This window comes from Protopterus annectens, chromosome 11.part0, assembly GCF_019279795.1.
Source record: "Protopterus annectens isolate FY-2018-M chromosome 11.part0, PAN1.0, whole genome shotgun sequence".
Classification (NCBI taxonomy): Eukaryota; Metazoa; Chordata; order Ceratodontiformes; family Protopteridae; genus Protopterus; species Protopterus annectens.
The window spans coordinates 675,034,852-675,050,715 of NC_056745.1; the positions used below are offsets into that span (position 1 = coordinate 675,034,852).

Below are 15,864 nucleotides of genomic sequence, written 5' to 3' on the forward strand. Positions count from 1 at the left end.
TAAGTTCCAGTAGTACAATGCACCCAGCGTTCACTGTATGGATCACTGCTCCTGTAGTATTAATAACCACAGGGTTAGCGCCAACAGAATTTGTTGGGAGATTTGCCATACTGTGGAGTGAAACTGGCTCTAGATGATGGTCACCAATGCCAGACACCCCCAACTTAACGCCTGTAAAAAAAAAAAAGGGGGCGTGGGGCTTAGGGTTGTGGATGGATTCATTTTTCTTGTACTGGACTGCAGGCAAACACTATGGAGGTAATTGGCTGTGGAAAGTCATCCCCAAAGGCGCTTTCAGAGGGTGATGCTGTCCAATTTGGGTGTTAAGGCTTTCAAAAAATCAGGACCATATTTACCGCCTCCTTAGTACCGCTGGTATACTGACTTCTCTCGAAATGTAATAGTGGTCCTTATGACTGTAGTTAAGTGCTTAATGTCATATGGCCCCTACATTTTTCTCCTCTCCTCCAAGAGCAAAGCAACGCCAGTATATCCTTTTGGAGACCATCTTGACTCGCAGCGTAAGCTGCACTCCTTTTTATAAGTAAAAAGATACAAAGTTACCTGAACTTATTGTACCTGTTCTGTCCCAGACAGTATCTTAGTTTACCTATGGATGCTCTAGCATGAACACAAAATCCTTTACTCCTACTTTGTGGATCTGGAAAAAGTGCTGGTAACTGGATATAATAGTTTAGATTGACTTTTCTGACCACCTTGGGCATAAAGCGATTTGCATGCATCCTACCCTTCTCTTTAAAAAAAAACACAGAACAGTTCCTTTAAATATCAGGATACCAAAGTAACAGAGTTGTTTTCCGGGCAAAACTGTGGAGATGCATGACTGCTAAGATGTCTACGCCGGCGAAGAGCGGGTTGATTTGAGTTCTCCCAGTGTGATGCCTGTGGCGCTGCTAGCCTCAACACCAATTTGCAGGTAGTCATAATAGATTACACAATCCCTGTTCCTGGGTATTAGTTTACTTGCATAACAACACTGCTGTGAATGCTTCAAAGTAAGCCAGAAATGTAGTGAGAAAGTGTGAGAAATCAGCCAGAAAACAAGAAAAGCTCTGGCTTGGCAAAAAAAAAAAAACTGAAGCTGCTCTATAAAATGTAGTTCAAGCTTTTTAAGCCATTCCTGAGCCCACCACAAAATTCCTTTTGAATGCAAGGTATTATCTGAAAGACAGTGTCCATATCTTGGCAGTGCTGTATCCATACATTTTTCAGATACCATTGTAGCTTCCTCATATGCAGTTTGGCATTGGGAAGCACCAGAATACTAAGATGCCATGAACCCCAAGGCTTGAAGGACTGTCCTTGCAGTCAGCCTGGACTGATGAGACAATTGATGGAAGTAAAGAGAAAGATTCTTTTGTTTGTCCGGGGTCAAAAAGGCCATCTGGGATGCTGTATTCAGTCTCACACCCAGAAAGCACCTGTCCTGAGAGGGTACTAGACTGGACTTTATTTCGTTCACAGAATACCCCAGGCATCTTAGCACTGCTATCACATACTGTAAATGATGAAGTTCGTCCTTTCCTTGGGCTAGAATCAGGCAGTCGTCCAAATAAGGATAGATCTGTATTCCTCTTAGCCTGAAGAAAGCTATCACTGGAGCCAGAACCGTGAACACTCTGGGCAGTAGATAAGCCAAAGGGCAATGCAGAGAACTGATAATGAGAAGTCCCAGCCAGCAGATACTTCCTGCAACTTAGCCTGATAGGAACATGAAGGTAAGCCTCCTTGAGATCCAGAGTCACCATCCAGTGATCTTTGCCCAGCAGAGGTAAAAGCTGTTGTAACGTCAACATTTTGAACTTGGGAATGTCCAGATAAGTGTTGAGGATAGATAAATCCAAAATTGGTCTCCACGTGTTCCCCTTCTTTGGTACTAGGAACAGGCGAGAATAAAATCCTAGGCCCACTTCTGGCAGAGGGACGGGTTGTATGGCCCCTATTTGGAGCAGCAGAGAAAGTTGTTTGTGAGCCTCTAGTCTTTGCTGTGGAGGAGCGTCCGGCATGACTTTGAAAGGAGGCAAGGTATGGAAATAAAACCTGTAACCTTGGTGTATGATATCCAATACCCATCTGTCTTGGGTAATCAAACTCCAATTTTCCTGAAGAGTGCCAACCTTCCTCCCAAAGGTGCTGCCAGGCAAGAAGGATCTGGCAGCTGAAAAGGTAGGTCATTGGGCCTGTTTACGAAAGGACTGGCCCCTGCCCTCACCTGAAGATTGTGCAGGAGAACTCTCTGTTCTAGGTCTGAAGGAGCTCTGAGCTCTGCCCTACCGTCTAGATCTACCCCTAGACTGTGAATCATAAGAAGGGTATGTCCACCCCTTAGCAGGCCAATTCCTACTAAACTTGGAGGCTGGACTTGCAAAAATCTTTAACAGTCTGCATAGACTTAGCCTTGTCTTCCATTTTCAAGACTGACTCCACAGGTGAACCAAACAACACATCAGACTGTAAAGGAGCATCCAAAATCCTTGTCTTAACATGTTCAGATAAATTCTGATCCCTCAGCCAGGCGTGCCTGCGAAGAACTGACCCAGTGGCAGCCACCCTAGGCAGAGGCCTGTACAGCATCAAAACCACATTGTAAAGAATGCTTACCCACCTGTTCAGAGACATGTACCAAATCTTGTAATTCCTTACACTCAATGCCTTCCAGAGCATCTACCTTAGACTTCAGTTAAGAAGATAGTTTTGATATTTCAACATGTGAAACTGGCAATTCAAAGCCCTCATAGCTAAGGTGGAAGAAGTATAGACTTTCTTTCCCCATCTATCCAAAGCTCTGGCCTCTTTGTCTGGAGGAACGGATTTTTACAACAGAGGCCTTGACACCCTTAGGTCCCTGACTAACAGTTTCTGGGTCCGCCCTAGGACTCTTATAAAGATATTTATGAGCCTCAGGCACCCTATAATACCTATCCGGTTTAACAGGAGCAGGAGGCAAAGAATCAGGATTAAGTGAAGCCTCCCAAACACATCTTCCACAACATCCAGAACAGGAGGTATAGCCAAAGGCCTATGCTGGGGTAAAAGCAAAAACTCCCTAAGCCTTTTCCTGGAATCAGAGAAGTCCTGACCTTCCCACTTAAAATGTTCCCTCATGGAATGAAGAGTCTCTGAAAAAGAAAAATCCTCTGGAGGAGAAGCAGAAGGAGTCGAATCATCTGCATCAGAATCAGAATAAGGAGAGTACTCCTGCAAGTCTTCAGCGAAGACTCTGAAACATCTGAAGGCTGCTCAAAACTCCCCAACTCTGGTTCCACCCTAGGCCTCTTATCTGGAGGGGCAAAGAACCTCTAATCAAAGTAATTAAATCTTCTGCCATTTTAAGCATGTGCTTCTTGGGCACAGATCCTGAAGAACTAGGAGTGACACCAACAGAAGCTAAACCTGGCCTGCCTCTGGGAGAAGCCTTAGAAACAGAAGGAGAGGGCCTAACCACCCTAGGAAGGGAGGGAGTACAGTAACCTGAGAAGCCCCTTCAGCCTGACCTGCCTCCTGAGAGGCCACATCCTGCAATAACAAAGTCTCCCCTGGGACTCCAGAGAAGCCTCGGCGGAACCACGGTTCCACTGGCGCCTCTAAAGAACTGGCGTCCGTGCGGAGGACTCTTCTTGCCTGGGTTTAGCTGCCTTGTCTTTGCGCTTCTTGAAGAAGCGGGCGTCAGAGCATCCGGCGGCATCTTATAATTGCACCGCTTCCCAAAGACCAACCTGGCACAATCTAACCTTGGCTTAATAGATAAGCATTGAACCTAGCACAAAGCGACACCCAACAACGTCGTGCTCAGGCCCCAAACAAGGAATACACAAAGTATGATAATCTCTATGCGGTATCTGTTTCCCACAAAATACAGTTATTCACTTTTTCTGACATCCGGTAAACCACTGAGGCAAGAAAAACTAAAATATTCCCCAGCGAGTGCCAGCCAACTTTGACTCTGTCTGAAACTCCGAATCGAAAAATTTCAGAGCGAGAGCGGCACGCAGCGCTGCTTCTGCATCGGACCATGCGGCAAAAAAGACTGAGGATATGACGTCGGTCATGCGCATTTGTACCCTGACGTCCTGATGTCAGTCTTAAGTGCCTTGACCGACGTCAGCCTAATACTTTGATATTCGGGCCGACCGAGGACAGCGGACTACCCCCAAGTGTAAGGACTGCAGCAATGTGAGATGAAGAACATCAGCAGGTATTTGTTAAGTCAGTTCTTCAATAGGAAGTCCACAATGGGGTAAAGCAGATGCTTGCCTGAAGATCAAAGAGCCGTGAAGTTAAGCTGGGGTCTTTTTTCGACTTAGCCTCGTGAACCAACCTTTGGTGTAGAGCTAGAAAGAAGGCCTAGTTGAGGCCTGCAGGCATGGACTATTCCATAAAGCCTGCTTGTTACAGGTTTGGAGAGCCATTCTGTATAATACAAAAATATTTGAGACTTCTAAGGTCTGAAAATTTGTTTTCAAGGTACTAGGAGCAATATTATAAAAAAAATTATGGAGCCAAGGAAGTTTGTTTTCATTCTTACCTGGCTTAATAAATCTGTGTTTTTACAGGCATGTGCCTCCAGTCTCTTTTCAGACTTAATAGTACATACATTTTACATGACGCTTTTGTTCCCTGTACATCGGTTTAACCAAGTCTAAAATCTTAGCATGTAAGACTACAAAAATTATCAAATAGTTGGCATCAACATTTTTGTTTCAGATCACAGGTAAAGACTGCAATAGTTATAACTATCTACCCTTTAGAAACTTTTTTTTTTTTTTGAGAAAGGCAGATAGCAGCTAGCTGTCCCTGAACTATAACAAAAACATTTGCATCAACATTCTCAGTGGTTAGATGACTTTCTGTTGCTTTTACACAACTAAACTTACAATATTTCCATTTTAGCAAAACAGTACTTGGTTAACTCAAACAGCTTCATCTCGAATGATCTTGCAACTGTGAAACTGCACATCATTCAAAAAGCTTATAATACTGCTCATACCTGACTACCATCTTGCTGAGCTCTTCTAATGACATTTTGCCTCGAGTCAATCCAATAAAGCTGTTTCTCTACCGGATCATAATCAATGGCTCGGACATTCCTAAGACTGTGAATAGGGAGGATAATATCAGGACTCTGCTGTTCATCAATCACCATTCTGTTTATAGCACTTTTCTGACTGAAGAGTAGGAAGGACGGAGGAGCTGAAACAAAAAGTATAAAATGCTTACAGTTCATAAAGCAATGTTCTAGCAATTCCACTTAGTGTGCTGTAATAACCAGTGATTCAGAAGAACTTCTGAAAGAGTGAAAATATTTATCGGATTATGTTACTCCTATGTAAGCATTAAAAATCTTACAGAGCGGACTGGGGTGACATTAGTACATGAATGCAAACATTAAAGTAGCCCAAGACATGGCACAAACTGCTATGGAATAATGCATGTGCACTCTGATCATCTCTCTTGAAATACTGAAAGTGCAGATGACTACTTAGTTGCAGCATTTCTCAGTCTGTGAAACTCTTAAGGAGGCATGTAAACACTAAAATCATTGTGTGTAGCAGTCTATGTCTGAAAAGCACACTTACCACTTGGAGGACACTTGACAGGCTTGTGCTCATACTGCTGAACTTCTGACTGCTTCAGACAGGTGCAGCAGCTACTTCAAAGAATGCAGCAAATTTAGACGTCTGATATCCTGAGCTGAATGTACATTTTGAAACTGGAAATGCAGTTTGTTCATAAGAAAAGAGTACTGTGGAAAGTAGAAAAATAATCTAAAGAAGCACCAATGAAAGTTAAGAAAAAAGGAAAGATGCGGCCTGCTCACCTTTCGAACAGGGTTGGGTTGGTGGCATGTGGCCTTTAACATGCACTCTGCCTACAATCCCTGGTGGAGACTACAGAAGAATGGATGAGGGGCATTTTCCTTCACAGGGTCTAAAAAGAAACATCTCTAGCAGAAGCAAGTGACAAACCCTCCTACACACCAGCTGCATACCCAACCTCTTGGACCTTGTGGGCATACACAGGAGACAGAACTTAAGATGAAAAACCCTTGACAGTTGCCTGAATGCCAGCCATGCTCTCATTCCATAAAAGGGGAATGAAAAGGGTAACAGAATTTCCAGTGGTGGCTTGATGGCTGGCAGTCACAAAGGTGAAAATAAATAAAAAACGCAATCCTATCACACACATCCAGTTGCTTGCATTAAGACAGAATTGTGCTACATAAAGAATGCAAACCACAGTCAAAACCCACTCTGATTATATGGATTTTAAGTTAGGATAACTACTGCTCAGAAAAATGCAGCACAGAGGAGTAAGGATGGATGTGAAACAGTTGTTGGGATTGGTGTAATGTCTAAGGTGTTTACCTCACAGACAAGATACAGGGGTTTGATTCTCAACTTTGAAAGGGAAATTGGCTAGGCTTAAATCATTATTGTCCATGATGCAAAGGGCTAGCAGTTTCCTGGGCACACTACTATACAATAGGAGTACTTGCTACAATCTGCTTCCCATGTGTTCTTGTCATTGGAGGCTGAAGAACTCTGGGAATCTGGGCTACCCCAAACTTATCCACATCTAAGTAGTCTAGAGGCACTGTGATAATGATGGATGCTTACTTCTGGTGAGGGGAAAGGAAACTACATACCCACTGCACCCCGAAGATGCCCAAAGGAAAAAAAAAGTAAAGGTGAAAGGGGAACAGGACTGAAACCAGTGATGATACTTAAAAAGTCTACTGTTAAGGTAAGTTCATAGTACAATGCACCATGTTCACTGTATGGATCACTGCTCCTGTAGTATTAATAACCACAGGGAAGAGCGCTTAACAGAATTTGTTGGGAGATTTGCCATACTGTGGAGTGAAACTGGCTCTAGATGATGGTCACCGCTGTGACACCCCCAACCACGTCTGTAAAAAAAAAAAGGGGGGGGGCGGGGCGAGGGTTGTGGATGGATTCATTTTCTTGTACTGGACTGCAAAACACTATGGAGGATGGCTGTGGAAAAACATCCTCGGCGTTTGGAGGTGATGTCCAATTTAAAAGGCTTTCAAAAAATCAGGACCATATTTACTGCCTCTAGTACGGCTGGTATACTGACTTCTCTTAAAATGTAATAGTGGTCCTTATGACTGTAGTTAAGTGCTTAATGTCATATGGCCCCCTACATTTTTCCTCCAAGAGCAAAGCAACACAAGTATCCTTTTGGAGACCATCTGACTGGGAAGTGGGCTGCACTCCTTTTTATAAGTAAAAGATACAAAGTTACCTGAACTTATTGTACTCTGTTCTGTCCAGACAGTATCTTAGTTACCTATGGATGTCTAATGAACACAAAATCCTTTACTCTCTACTTTGTGGATCTGGAAAAAGGCTGGTAACTGGATATAATAGTTTAGATTGACTTTTCTGACCACCTTGGGCATAAAGGAAAGATTTGCATGCATCCTGGCCTTTCCTGAAAAAAAAAAACACAGAACAGTTCCTTAAATATCAGATACCAAGTAACAGAGTTGTTTTCCGTGTCAAAAACTGTGGAGATGTGACTGCCAAGATGTCTACGCTATGAAGAGCGGGTTGATTTGAGTTCTCCCAGTGTGATGCCTGTGGCGTTGGGCCTCAACACCAATTTGCAGGTGTTAATAACAGATTAACACACCCTGTCTGGCATTATTACTTGCATAACAACACTGCCAGAATGTCAGCAAGCCAGAAATGTAGAGAAAGTGTGAGAAATCAGCCAGAAAAACAAGAAAAAGCTCTGGCTTGGCAAAAAAAAAAAAACTGAAGCTGCTCTATAAAATGTAGTTCAAGCTTTAGCTTTAGTTTAGGAGATGTCTTCCAGTAATTTAGAGGCAGAGCACTGTTTACTGCGCATTTTTATTGAAGCAAAAAGTCTAGGAAAATATGACATGGGATAGGAGAGTACTAGAGAGCCCAGCCAAGATGGCTGCTTAAACTCGAGGCTCGGGACAGAACCTGCAGGAATTTTGATAAAAATAGTATTTACAGGGAGAAAAAGCAACCCAGAAGGAAAGACGTGTTAGCAGAAACAAAAGGAGGAACAGATAGTGGCCTTTAAGTAAGAACACGTGATTGTGGAAAATGCAGGAAGGCTGTATTAAATAAAAAAGACCCAAATAAGGAGGAGCAACTCTGTATTTTACTTGAAAGGGTAATATCAACAGACCAAGATGCAAGTTTCTCAAAACAAACAATAGAACTGCAACAGAAGCAGAAAGTCAACAAGGCAAGTCAAGTCGTGGAAAGATAAAGCCGCAATTAAAGCTGTGCTGCAGGAGCAGATTCACAGAATACAGGAACTAAAAGACAATGAAAAATCTAAAAAGCTGATCGTGAAAATCACTCAAAAAAGATCATCATCAGGATAACTAGACTACAAGAGACAGTGAGCGGCAATGAGCTGAAGCAATTTTTAATGCAGCTACTAAATGAGAGACATGTGGCATCAGGAAATCAAGAAGAGGATACAAGGAGTGGGGTGCTAGCAAGCAGCAGTAAAAAGCAGATTAAGGAATGTTTTGGCAGGTTTCCATTCCTTTGCTGTGGAAAATTAAACTATCACTCTGCAGGTATATGTACAAAAAGCTGGTTGACAAGTACTTGGAAACAATCTTTAAGATGAGGAAAGCTATGCTGGAGGCATTGAAAGAGCTAAGAATGACTGTAATAGCGGCATAGTTGAAATACCATGCAATTCTGGAAGTATGAATGGTTCAGGCAACACAATCTGGAGAATTTTCTAAAGTTCAAACAATGGTATCACAGACAGCTGAACAACCCAGGCATTAAAAATCTGAATGGTCTGCCAGACATGGACTGGGACAGCAACCTCAGACATAGAAGTGAGACAGATGCAGAAAGCATGCAATGTCAGATACTGAAACTCCCATGGGAAAGAAAACAAGGGCATGAAGTACAGAAGATTCGCACAACAGTGAGAGATAAGGAAAGAAACAATTCATAAAGACAACCACAAGGAGATAAGAGACAAGGTGGTAGATGGGAAACAAGTGAAAAAGATATCAGAGAGACAGAAGAATGACAAGCCTCTTCCAAGGGAGATTTAGGCACAAAGAAGCAGATACAATACGGAACTATAAGGAAAAGGGAGGATGGAGCATCTGTTGGCTGAGGAGACTCAGAAGTGACCTGCTAGACAAAGGACTAAACCAGCTAAACAGAAGCATTTACAATGGATGGCAGAGTCAAAATGGGAAGCAGTACTACAGAAGGACTGAAAGTCTTTCATACATTAAAATTACTTAATCCTCAGTGTATTTTTACTGCTTGCACTGATCCCAGGGCAGTAGTTTTGTACTGAAATGTAAATGCTCACTAGCAAGTCTACCCAAACGTTCTAAAACCAAACTCAAAGCAGTTCTAGTTGCTCCTACCACGTGTCATTCCTATCGGTATCAGGAACCTGCAATTCCCCACAACTTCTCTAGCCAGCCTGACTGAGATGAGTATCTTGAGACAGTGTAAGAACTGTCTCAAGCTGTCTGACGATCATCTATTCCTCAAATAACATAACACAGTGTGTAAAAATTTTAAATATACAACCCCTGGAGGCAAAAATCTCACACAGTAAACTCAGCACACCAAAACTGTCAGCAGTGCACCACACTTCACATCTCTACAAGGCTATCACAATACACACAATCCATCATAGGCTGAGGTTCTAAAGATGAATTTGCCTAAACCTCAAAGACCTGCAAAACACAGCACAAGCACAAAGCACACTCAGCATATATTAAGTCTATTTTCTCACACAGCAAAAGGAGCCCCAAAGCCTCAGATGCTGAGCATATAAGGCAGTCATCAACCATACCGAGCATTCTTGTTATGGGCAACTCCACTGTAAGACATACACATGTGCCTCTTACCAGGCTGAGCAAGGAAAGATGGTTAGTTATTGTTTGGTGCCAGGATATGTCAGATCACACATGCACTCGACCTTGAACAAGTACCAGTATGACTCTATCATAGTTCATGCTGATGTCAATGACTTGGTATTTACCTCCCTGGACTATACGAAGAGCCACATGATGGAGCAGGTATGACCCTAGTACTGAGCAGTAATCTACCTTCTCCAAGGATGCTGCTGCAATATAAGCAAAAAATAATTCAATTCAATAGTTAGTTTTTGATGTCATTCGAAGTGGTCCAATATGTCAACCTGGGAGGATTTGATCAACAAACCACTGTGGTTCCCTATGGATGGCTTGCATCTATTCCCTCTAGGGTTTTGACTGTTGGCAAAGTCATTGTCAGCACCACAGTGCCTTTTTTAGGCAATGCCAACCTGATAAACCTACCAACTTAACAAAACATGTAAAGGAAAATATGAAGATGTTACCGATCAATGCTAGGAGCCTGAAGAAGAAGTTATGTACTTACCATAAAGTTCCATGTGAGTTGTTCTTCTCGTCTTCATTATTACTGATGGGTTTGGAGTCAATCATCGGCTCTGAGTCGGCCAATTAGCAAAGCTCGAGGTCTGAAACAGCTCGAGGCCAAAGCCCTATCCCACAATGCACCACTACATTCCCCAGATCTTGTTTGCTGCCAGCTAGTGTAGAAACCTATCCCAGATTTCAAGGAAATCAAAGCCCAGTGTGAAAGGAAACTCCTCAGGAAAACCAAAACCAGAGTGGTACCTCTCGTACTTCCAGACATACGAAGGGGGGTAGGAGGGAGGGTCGTAATAATGAAGGCGAGAACAACTCCTCACATGGAACATTATGGTAAGTACATAACTTCTTAATGTGAAGTTGTTCAATCTCGCCTTCATTCTTACTGATGGGTAGCGTCCCCAGCACCACAATCTTGGGTGGCTCACGGGAGTACCTGCTTCAGGACAGCAGATCCAAATGAAGCTCTGTCCCTAGAGGCCTTGTCTACCTTGTAATGAGATATAAAGGTATGTGGATTTGACCAGGTGGGCAGCTGCACAAATAGAATCTATAGGTAACCTGGTCAAGAAGGCTGCAGAAGTAGAACCCGCCCTTGTAGAATGAGCCTTGACCTTGTTATGTAATGCAATACCCACTTCACTGTAGATAAAAGAAATACAATCAGAGAGCCATTTTGACACGGTAGTTTTGGAGACAGGTGCGCCTTTTTTGAATCTGAGAAGGAGACAAACAGCTGATCAGCCCTTCTGAGATCTTTTGTTCTGTCCAAATAGAAGCAAAGCTGTCAATGGATGTCAAGTTTGTGAAGCATATATTCCAACTGGTTTGAATGATTAGGAAAGAAAACTGGTAACTCAATCGTTTGAATCAGTGTGAATTCTGAACACACTTTGGGTAGGAACGATGGATTAATCTTGAGGGAAAACCTATCTTTATGAAATATTAGGTAAGGTGGCTTAATGGAAAGGGCTTGCAATTCCGAAATTTTGCGTGCTGATGTAACAGCCACCAAGAATATGGTCTTCCAAGAAAGATACTTCAGCTCACAAGAGGCAGGTTCAAAGGGCGGAAGAATAATTTTGGACAAGATTAGATTTAAGTTCCAGGGAGTAATCGGAGATCTGATGGGTGGTTTAAGTGCATCGTGCCTTTCAAAAAAGCCTTAGCCAGCTTACGAGACATAGCATTTTCGGATGCACCTAAATGAAAATTAGAAATAGCAACCAGTTAGACTTGAATGGCTGCTGCTGCAGCTCCTTCATTGAAAATTTTTGTTAGGAATTCCAATACATCTGATATAGATGCCAGGAAACGGTCAATGTTATTCTGTTGTGCCCAGATGGAAAACCTTTTCCACTTACTGAGGTAAAGTTTTAGTAGTTGAAGATTTATTAGACAATAGGATATGCCGCGCTTCTGATAAATTCTGGAACCTGGCTATTCTGGGAATTGGAGCAGCCAAGCTGTCAGTTTGATGGACTGAAGAGAGGGATGAAGACCTCCTGACAAGTGGGTCAGCAGATCCAGCACTTGGTCCAGGATCCAAGGCTCCTCTAGTAGATGAGGCTTCAGGAAGGGGAACCAAATTTGACGAGGCCAATATGGGGCAATTAAGATAAGTGTTCTGCCTAGAAAACTGCTTTTCTACAATACTTTGGGAATCAGTGGGAGGAAAAGCATATAGGAGTCCCGGAGGCCAATCGTGGACAAGTGCGTCCTTCGGGGATTGTCCCTGTTGAGGGATCAGGGCAAAGTAGTTGCTGCACTTGGTGTTTGTGGGGGTGGCAAAAAGGTCGCAGCAAGACTGGCCCCATCTGCAGAAAATCATTTCCGCTACTTCATTCTTGAGAGACCACTCATGAGGTAGCAGAATAGATCTGCTGAGCCTGTCCGCTATTACGTTGGATTTCCCCGGAATGTGCATTGCAATCAGAAAACGCTGGGTGGACACTGCCCATTTCCATAATCTCACAGCCTCTCGACACAGAGGATAGGATCTGGTTCCTGCTCGTTTATGTACCAGACTACTGACATGTTGTCTGACTGGATTGCAATCGTGCCTAGGGGAAGAGTCTTGAAAGGCCTGCAACGCTAGAAGAACCAATCTCATCTCCAGGACGTTTATGTGCAAATGAGCCTCGTGGGCCTGCCAAGTACCTTGGGCTGTCCATCCCTGATAATGCCCCCCCCACCCGATCAGGGCGGTGTCCGTGGTTACAGCTGTCACTGGAGTGGGGAGAACAAATGGGCGGCCCATAGTCACAGTCTCTTGACATTAGCCACCACCGAAGGTAATCCTTGCAAGAGTTGGTAATCAAAACTGGATGATTCATGGGCAAGTCCTGAAATGTCCATTGTGTGAATAGCAGCCACTGAAGAATGCGCATGTGAGATCTTGCAAGGGGTATTGCAATAATCGCTGCTGCCACAGTGTGGAGCAGTTTGAGAATCTGTGATGCTGGTGCTTATCATTTTGACAGGAGATCCACAATTTGTTGAAGGACAATCGCTCTTTCGGGAGGGAGCTTCAGGGACATGCTGACCGTGTCTAAATCTGTTCCTATAAAGCAGACTTTTCTGAATTTATCGTAATGCCCAGCTGTAAGCATAGATCTATGGTAGCGTCTACTGCCCGAATAAGCTGATGCCTGGTGGGGGCAGTAAGGAGCCAGTCATCTAAGTAAGGAAACACCTGGATCCCTGAATGTCTCAAGTGAGCCATGACCACTGCCATGCATTTGGTGAACACTCTGGGGGGGGCTGTAGTGAGACCAAAGGGCAGGGCCCGAAACTGGAAGTGACTGGCTCCCGGCGGAAAAAGCAGATGATCCCTGGATGGCCTGGCCATTTTGATATGGTAGTACGCATCCTGGAGATCTATAGAGCACATCCAATTGTCCTTCCCTAAAAATGGGAGAATGGACTGAAGCGTGACCATCCGAACTTCATCTTTACCACATATTTGTTGAGTCTGCTGAGGTCCAGAATAGGTCTCCAGTCCCGTCTTCTTTGGTACCAAAAAGAACCTTGAGTAAGTTCCGGATCCTTGCTAGTCTGCTGGGACTGGCTGGATGACTCTTTTTTGCAACAGTTTCTGGACCTCTACAGATGCTACATCCCATAGACTGGGTGGAACATCTGGGATTCCTTTTGTTGGTCTGGGGTGTGAGTGAAAGGGAATGGAATATCCTCTGGATATAACATTTTGTACCCATCTGTCTTCTGAGATATTTAGCTAGGCGCCTAGGTACAAAGACAAACATCCTCCAACTGCCTCCAAAGCAGGACAGTCGGGACTCCTTTCAGGAGCGCTGATAGGGTTTCCCAAGGAACTGATTCCGGTCACCCTGGTTCTGCAGATCCCCTTATGCCATGTGGGCATAATCTTCCACCACTGCATCCCCCCCCCCCCCATGCCCCGGAGGAGGCTTCACCTTGCGAGTTCGGAAAGGCTCCTTGGGTCTTACAGAACCACATTTTCCCACCCCATTGACCTTTAGGATAAGGTCTAGTAGAGGTAGAAAAACAGACTCCAACAGCAGATAGTGTCTTACAGTCTTGCTCACATCTGGTGAGGGTCTCTAACTTTTGGTCCAAATAAGGAGGAACCACTGAAAGGGGCATTCACAAATGACAACATAAAACGTTCCGCAAAAGAATATAGGCGCATCCAGGAATGTCTTTGCAAAGCAATTCCTGTACTCGCAGCCCTACTCGTTCCATCAGCTGCATAAGACACGAGGCGCATGGAAGAGATTACGATGGAATTGAAGGTAGCAAGCTGAGACGTCACCTTGTCCGCCACAGAGTTGGCTACTGCATCCTGGAGAGCATCTCCAAGCTCCGTGAGGAGATCTCTCTGTAGTCGTGTGAAGTGGGTCAGGTAGATCAATGACCGAAGGGCAAAGGTCGCAGAACTGAACATGCACTTCCCGTATCTGTCCATTATCCTAGACTCTCTATTAGGAGGATGGACAGACGTAGAAGTCTCAAGACATCTCTTTTTTAGTGGCTACCGCCATGACCACGGCATCAACAGGTATGGGTTTAGATAAAAAGGACTTCTCATGGGGTGCTGAAATGTAATTGTTTGGCCTTCTAGAAACAGGCTCCATAGAATCTGGTGACTCCCACACCCTTCGAGACAAAAGATCTATCAACTCATCGAAGGGCGGAGACACCCAAGAGGTGGAGGGTCGGGACCCGAAAACCTTCAGGAGCAGCAATTCGTCCTTGGTAGGGTTTTGGGGCTGTCAGTCTCCCCTCTGCTTAAGGATTGCAAGAATATCCCCAAAGGAAATATCCTCAGGTGGGGAACTTTGGGACCCTTCAGATTTCTCCAAATTGGTGTCAAACATGATGGATTCCTGAAAGGAATCCAGATGTCTCCTCTTACATAATCTCTTCCGAGGGACCTCCACAGTGGGAATCTCTGGGGAGGTCTCGGAAGAGCAGGGTTCCCCCAAAGAGGCATCCTGAGGCTCTGGGTCCCTACGCTTACGGTGAACCTGTGGAAGTGGAGAAGAAACAGGCGAATTCAGGAGGAGGTGGCCATATCAGAGGTTGTGGAAGTCTGAGGAGACAACACCCTCCTCATGGCATCGGAGGCCCCATGGCTCCGATGCGAGGAAGCACCCGGGTCCAAAAACACCAAAGACTCCTCCCACACCCGAACCCCTGGCTCCGAGCCTGAGGTAGGAGCCGAACTAATTTGTGCCGAAGCCCCAAGAGGGAGAGTCGGAACCGAAGTTATCGGTTCGGCTCCACCCTCCGTAACAGACAGGAGAGTGTCGGCTCCCAGATTCCACCACCGGAGCAGAGGATATCAGAGTGGTCAGTACCGAGGGCTCCACCAACGCCTGACTGGCCTCCTCCGTCTCCGATGTCTCGGTTCGAGTCAGAGGAGGAGCAACAACAACGGGAGAGGACTTTGTCAGTTTCTAATCTGCTAGATTCGAAACAGACAGAATTTTAGCAAGCACCAGATCATGTAGAAGTCCCTGCACCACTCAGTCCACGTCCGAATCGGAAAGTCTGGAATCCCGAGAGGAGATCACAGACTGAGCTGGTGACCCCAGAATCGGGGACCTCAAAGTAGGAGATACCGGCTCCAAAATTGGGGACCAGCTCCTACCAGCAACCTGAAAGTACAGTTTTGTACCTACCATAAATGTAGATGTTCGAGTGCTAATACAGCTGCAGTCATAACAGATGGGTTCTCCTGCCGTCAGGCGGGTCCACGGTCGGCCGAATTCCAAAGTCTAGGCCTGGCGTCGGTTGTCATCGCTTCTTCCCTGACGTCAGTGCGACAGGGGTATAAAGGAACCAGCAGACGCCATTTTCTTCAGTTTTTCTTGCCCCAGATGTCAGGTGCCCCCAGAAGGAAGGCAATACATAAATTT

General features: G+C 44.6%; 1 protein-coding gene across 1 annotated transcript in view; it reads right to left on the reverse strand.

The window, feature by feature from the left end:
• LRP6 (LDL receptor related protein 6) overlaps positions 1-15,864 on the reverse strand; it is a 2,645,333-nt gene that overhangs the window by 951,005 nt on the left and 1,678,464 nt on the right. The window contains exon 13 of the mRNA XM_044088131.1: positions 5,009-5,211. Within this exon, the coding sequence (XP_043944066.1) occupies positions 5,009-5,211 (203 nt within the window). The remainder of the gene's footprint in view (positions 1-5,008; positions 5,212-15,864) is intronic.